Source organism: Mus pahari, chromosome 14 (genome assembly GCF_900095145.1).
Source record: "Mus pahari chromosome 14, PAHARI_EIJ_v1.1, whole genome shotgun sequence".
Classification (NCBI taxonomy): Eukaryota; Metazoa; Chordata; class Mammalia; order Rodentia; family Muridae; genus Mus; species Mus pahari.
Window position 1 is genome coordinate 28,571,901 of NC_034603.1, and position 6,974 is coordinate 28,578,874.

General features: G+C 46.0%; 1 protein-coding gene across 1 annotated transcript in view; it reads left to right on the forward strand.

The window, feature by feature from the left end:
- The window catches only part of Myo15a (myosin XVA), a 55,576-nt gene extending 55,091 nt beyond the window's left edge, over positions 1–485 (forward strand). Inside the window, exon 65 of the mRNA XM_021212122.1 lies at positions 384–485. Within this exon, the coding sequence (XP_021067781.1) occupies positions 384–485 (102 nt within the window). The remainder of the gene's footprint in view (positions 1–383) is intronic.
- Positions 486–6,974: the final 6,489 nt, after the last annotated feature.

Genomic DNA, 6,974 nt, shown 5'->3' on the forward strand with positions numbered 1-6,974 from the left:
GAACTCAGAAATCCGCCTGCCTCTGCCTCCCGAGTGCTGGGATTAAAGGCCTGCGCCACCACGCCTGGCGACTGTTTTTTTTTTTTTTTAATCTAAAGGATTTACATGTTGTAAAATCCTGGGCTTGGCAGTGGTAGTGGTGTACACCTTTAATCCCAGCACTTGGGAGGCAGAGGTCGGCAGATCTCTGTGCCTTTGAGGTGAGCCTGGTCTACAAAGCAAGTTCCAGTACAGCCGGGGCTGTTACAGAGGGAAACACTGTCTCTAAAGACCAGAGACAGAAACAGAGACAGAGACAGAGACAGAAACTGGGGGGGAGGTAGGGGGGGTAGGGGTGAAAGAGAGGATGAGAGAGAGACTATTTTGTATCCCCTACTCTGCAGGGTCTGGAGCTGTGTCGTGTGGTGGCTGTGCATGTGGAGTCCATGCTCAACGCCCGGGAGGAGCGGCTCACACTGCCTCCCAGCGAGATCACCCTCTTGTGACAAGGCCTACCTTTTCACTGCTTCCCACCAGAAGACTTGCTCCATGGCCTGAGGGTAGCTGCTCAGCCTCTCCGGACCAAGGGACTCTAGACAAGAGCCAGAACCTTGGAGGATACCAAAGTGGACAGGAGGAAAAACTCAAGAACCCAAGAGGACCAATCTGGAGCTGAGATGGAGTTACGGATGTAGCCCTTAGCTGAGCCTGCCTTGACAACTGCCCTTGACAGGGAAGCCCCACACTAGTAGTTTAGGTGTTTTGGGGGCTGCCTCTGGTTTCTTGGGGTTAATACTCAGATCTGCTCCAGCGTCACACTCGAGCCTTCCGCATGTCCTTGCCAGGTGCCCTCAGCTTGGACCTATGACCCTTAGTCATTTCTTCACAGATAACAAGTATTTCTGGTCTGTCCTCTGTGCAGCTGCTCAGTGGCTGGAAAGCAAGCCTGAGGGAGGAGGTAGAGATACAGATGTGCCAGACTCACTCTATGAACAGCATTTCCAGCAGACACATCTGTCCTTACCTCTCCCTAAAGACCCTTGACCCCCTACTCTACAATCTTCGGGTAACCCAATCTCAGCTTCCATCACAGGATGGACCACCCAAGGCACAAAAGTGGGACAGTAGAGAGAGAAGTTCCGTCTCAGGGGATGGGGGTTAGGGGGTCTGAGAAAACTTCCCAGAGATTGGTACATTAGGGCTGGTTTCTGAAGAATGAGTAAGTTCGCTAAGAATAGATGGAAATAGAGGGTTAGGATAGACATTCTGGAGGAGACCATAGTTTCCTGCTGGATTTGCAGATAGAAAGTCTAGTCTAAAAAGAAAACTAATGCACAATAGGCCCTTGAAAAATACTTGCCATATAAACAAGAGGGGAAAAAACACTAGGTATGATGCACTGAGGCTGCCTCTGGTATATACCTGCAATCTCCCCACTCAAGAAACTGAGTCAGAATTACTTTAAATTCAGAATCAACTCAGGCTACATAGCAAGACCCTGCCTGAGGGGCGGGGTGCTGGGGAGATGACTCAACAGTTAAGAACATTGGCTGGTGAAAGAAAGAACATTGGCTGCTTTTCCAGGGACCTGGGTTCAATTCCTAGCATCTACATAACAGCTCACAACCATTTGTAACTCCAGTTCTATGATATATGTTGTCCATGGGTACCAGGCACACATGTGATGCAGACATATGTGCAGGCAAAATACCCATATCCATAAATAAAATAAAATAAAATAAAATAAAATAAAATAAAATAAAAACAAGATGAATGAATTTGGACGGGAAGTGTTGGGGCTGGTCCTTGGGACTGGTAGAAGACATTGGGGCTAGCCTGCCAAGGGCAGCCATGTCATCAGAGAAAGGGCCTGAGACTCATTCAGCTGGCAGTGCCTTGCCAGGCCCTTGGAACAACTATACTGGATAACTATAGACCAGGACGGAGCTCACGAGTAGAACCAGCCAGGTGATAAGGACAGGTCGCAGCTCATGGGACCTAAAATGATGTTACTAGTAGCAGGTGATCCTGGTATTAGAGAGACTATTGAGGATGACTTAGGCCCAGCTTCTTAGGAATTCATCCCGAGGACCAGGTAGAACTTTCCAGTAGTAGTAAATCTTCTGCCCTTACAACTAGGGGACAAGAGGCAGGGAGACTTGAGAGAAGGCTGCCTTTGACCTAGAGCCTGTAAAACTCCAGCATGACCTCAGGGGATGGTGAATTGATAACTTGAGGGAGATTTTGGAGGTCTAAATAGCTGCACTCTAAGGCCTGATGAGTCAGGATGTTGCAGAGGCTCGAGGAAGAACTTTGATGTACTTACCTCAAGGCTCTCACTTCGTGCTGCCCCCTGAGGCTGGCTTTCTTTAGAGACAGGCACCAAGGGCAGGAAGTAGAAAAGACAGTCACATCAGCTGTGTGCCTGGGGCTCATTTGGGGTTCCTTAGCCCTGGCGTCTCCTGTATTAATTCTGTTATTACTGTGAAAAAACAAAAACTGGCAAAGCAACTTAAGGAAGGTTATTTTACCCATAGTTCCAGGGTACAGTCAGTCATGGCAACTGAGGCTGCAGAAGCCTGAGCCCATTTTATTCACAATTTGGAAACAGAGGAAGATGGATGCCAGTCACAGTCATGGAAAGCTTGGCCAGTAGACTATGAGGTGCTTGGCAATTAGAAGGTCCACAGGTTTGCTCCAATATGCTCGGCTTATTCACACAAACATTCCTTACAATTCCATGCTATTACGCTGGTAATCTCGAGCAGCATGGTGGTGCATGCCTTTAATCCTAGCAGCAGGGAGATAGAGGCAGGCAGATCTCTGTGAATTCAAGGCCAGTCTGGTTTGCAAAGAGAGTTCTAAGACAGCCAGAGCTACACAGATGAACACCTGTCTTGAAAAACCAAAAATAAAAAAAATAGATAGATAAATAATTATTATACCTCATGTAAACAGACATCTCTTCAAACAGGGAATGTGGACAGGAAATGCTTCAGGCTTCCTCTAGGGTGGTAGTTCTCAACCTTCCTAATGCCACAACCCTTTAATGGTTTCTTATATTGTGGCAACCCCCAACCATAAATTTATTTTCATTGCTACCTCATAACTAATTTTGTTACTGTCATGGACGATCCTGATGTAAAGCTGGATGTGATGGTGCACGCCTTTTCTCCCAGCACTCGGGAGGCAGAGGCAGACGGATCTCTGGAAGTTCGAGGCATGCTTGGTTTACACAATCAGTTCCAGGACAGCCAGAACTATATAGTGAGACACTTTTTTTTTTTTTAAACTTTTTTTTTTTTTTTTTTTTGGTTTTTCGAGACAGGGTTTCTCTGTGTAGCCCTGGCTGTCCTGGAACTCACTCTGTAGACCAGGCTGGCCTCGAACTCAGAAATCCACCTGCCTCTGCCTCCCGAGTGCTGGGATTAAAGGCGTGTGCCACCATGCCCGGTGAGACCCTATTTTTAAAAAAATCAAAAGCCAGGCTGGAGAAATGGCTCAGCGGTTTAGAGCACTGATGGCTCTTCCAGAGGTCATGAATTCAATTCCCAGCAACCACAAGGTGGCTCACAACTATCTGTGATGGGATCTGACACCGTCTTCTGGTGTGTCTAAAGACAGCATCAGTGTACTCACTTACATAAAAATAAATAAATAAATTTAAAAAAAAATCAAAAGCCAGCCAACCAACCAAAAACCCAAAACAAACAAACAAACAAACAAACAAAACAAAATATAAATACCTGTGAGAGGGACACTGAACCGGGGCGGTGGGTGGGGGTGGGGTGTCGAGACCCACAGGTTGAGAACCACTGCTCTAGGGCACCCTCTCCAGTGAGGATGCTTTTGAAGCAAGCTTGACCTGCATCCACTATGAGATCTTTCAGTTATGGCAGAGCAGGAGGATGGCACCGTTGGAAATTCCAGATGATCCTAGAGAGTACTGGCTAGCTCTGACGTGTGGGCATGTCTAAATTCAGTAATGGTGCCAGTTGCTAAAGCCAGAGGCACATAGTTGTCTGTGTCTAAACCCCCTTGCTAATGGGAATCAGTGTCGAGACTTGAAACCTCAGTGCAATCCTGAGGGCCACCTCTGAAGTTCACACCAAGATAAATATAAAGACATTAGGGGTGCACCCAGGACTGGGCATGGTGGCACATGCCTTTAATCCCAGCATTTAGAGTTAGGTCTACATTACTGAGTTCCAGGAGAGCCAGGAATATAAAGTAAGACCCTGTCTCAAAAAGACAAGACAGAAAAGGAGACATCCAGATTTGAACTGGGGACCTCTTGAACCATACATTACCAATACCATACCATACCAATACTATAGCTGATTTTAGTTTCATGCTATCAGGGTCAAAGTTTAGGGTTGGCTCATTAACATATTAGTGCCGTTGGTTCAGTAAACCATCTTGCAAATATTACATTATTCCAAGTCAGCTTTCTCCTTTTTCTTCAGTCTAGAACTCTAGCCTTCTAGAAGGGTACTGCCCACATTCAAGGTGGTCCTTCCGATCTCATTCAACCTAATTTAGGTAACGCTCTCTGTGCCAGAGGCTTGTCTTTTAGGTGGTCTTAGTTCTATAGAGTTGACAATGTGAACCACCAGGTGGGTTCAGTGGGGATCTAAACCAGCAAAATGGGATCCTAGTTATAGGGTCGCTGTGAGCTTGAAACAGTAAAATGGGGTCCTAGTGAGAAGGCTGAGACTCTCTCTGCTCAAAACCTTATAAGGAAGTACAGGGCGTGGTCAGCAGGCTCTGAGGCCTGGGGGTGGGGAAAAAGCAAACACCAAAGTGAAGCTACACTTGTTCTCCGGGAGTCCGAGTGATGGACTAAGTAATGGAGCCTGGTGCCTATGTTGGACCTGCCATGGGCAGAGCTGTATAGAGCTATATGAGCAGGCCCTTTCCAATGCTTGCCCTGGGGATCATAGCATATGGGAGAAGGTGGATATACAGGCAGACAGTTGCACTTATTCCTCTAAGGCAGCACCATGGCGCCTGAAGGTGGCTGGGGAGTGGGCAGCACTGGGCAAAATCTGCTGGTTGTGACCTGGCCCTAAGAGAGGCTCATAGCCAGAGGGGGACAAAAATCTTGGTAGCTTTAAATGCTACTTAGCTTTTGAACAGCCTGACTCAAATAAACCAGCAGCTTTTCAAATAATACAATTTTATATATATCCAAAATTTGTAGCCTGGCTCTTGCTGGTTACAAAACACTTTATAGATGACCCTGAGAAAGGATGCTTACACAGCTTTTAAAAATACTAACAGGTCTTTTTTAAAGATTTATTTATTCATCCATTCATATTTTTTATTTTATATGAGTACACTGAGGCTGTCTTCAGACACATCAGAAGAGGGCATCGGTTGGCTTAACTGTGAGCCAACTCTCCAACACCAAGTACTAGCAGGTCTTTTAAAGAAAATTTACCAACTGGACATGGTGGCACACACCTTTAATCCCAACACTTGGAGTCCAGAGGCAGACAAATCCCTGGGAGTTCAGGGACCAGCCTGGTCTACAAATTGAGTTCCAGGACAGCCAGGACTACTCAGAGAAACCCTCTGAAATAAACAAACCATGTGGAAAAAAAGCTATATTTCCCATTCTGGGCCAGTGTTCCTGGTTATACCTCTTTTACAATTAAGTTTTGTGATCAACATAAAATAGTTCATAACATGAACATTCCTTAAAACCCACAGTGCAAGTCTAGGGCAGAGAGAGCCTACAGATGCCTCAAACAACAATTAGAGAAAAGGGAGGGAGGATTCTCTACCCACGATTCTCTAAATACGGACTTATTTACATTATAATTTTAAATCCTTCAGCAGACGACCTCGCTTCCCAGAGTGGCACTGGTGCACAGGACAGGGGAGCAAAGCCTAAAAAGTGCTACAGAAAAACGCCTTGACATGAAAATAGCTTGGCCTATCCCTGGACCTAATGTGGGGAAAAGGTATGCTTGTATATTTCCTAAAGGTGCAGAACAGAAACTTTGGATGCAACGAGGAACCTGATTTTAGGGATAAGGGGGACTGGGATTGGGACATAACCCAGTGACTATATTTCTGAGTTGTCAGGGAAAAACCTACAGGATTTACATATCCAGGCCACTGGTTTGGTGAAATTCTACCAAACTTGTTTAATATTAATGACTTCTTTCATCTTGAGGGGTACTACTCTACCCACCTGGAGTCCCATAAGATGCATCCAACTATTTGGGGTGGGCTACAGACCTTCAGCTTAGGATTTAAAATGTTATATGGATTACCACCAACACACATGGGCGATAACAACTCTTTAAAATGAGAACAGATACAGTTGGGAATTGGGAGTCACCTCCTGAGTGTTTGGACCCACAAGGATGATAGCAAGGATATGGTCCGAGTAATCATGTCAGCACATCCTAAAAATACAAAAGGCTTATGATCAGACTGTCTTACCTGCTAACAGTACAAATATAATCCCTAGTAATCCCACCTGACCTGAACTTTACTGTACATGTGTCTGTGTGTTTGTCTTTTCTTCATTCCCTCAATACCCTTACCCAGGGTTCTGGGACTGGGCACAGGTTGATGTGGTGAGGTTCAGGACAGTGAAGTCCCAGCCTAATGTGGGACAACAGAGGAGGGATGTCTGGGCAGCATGGAAGACTAAAGAAATTAACCCACGAAGGCTTGGTGCTCAGGCAAGCACAGTAGAGCACATCATGATTCAGGATACTAAAATATCCAAAATGACCTCTTTGCTGCCTCCCTCCTCCTGTGGTCAAGGGACTGGGTATACTGGCTTGTTTTGTGTCAACTTGACACAGGCTGGAGTTATCACAGAGAAAGGAGCTTCAGTTGGGGAAATGCCTCCACGAGATCCAGCTGTAAGGCATTTTCTCTATTAGTGATCAAGGCGGGAGGTCCCCTTGTGGGTGGTGCCATCTCTAGACTGGTAGTCTTGGGTTTATAAGAGAGCAGGCTGAGCAAGCCAG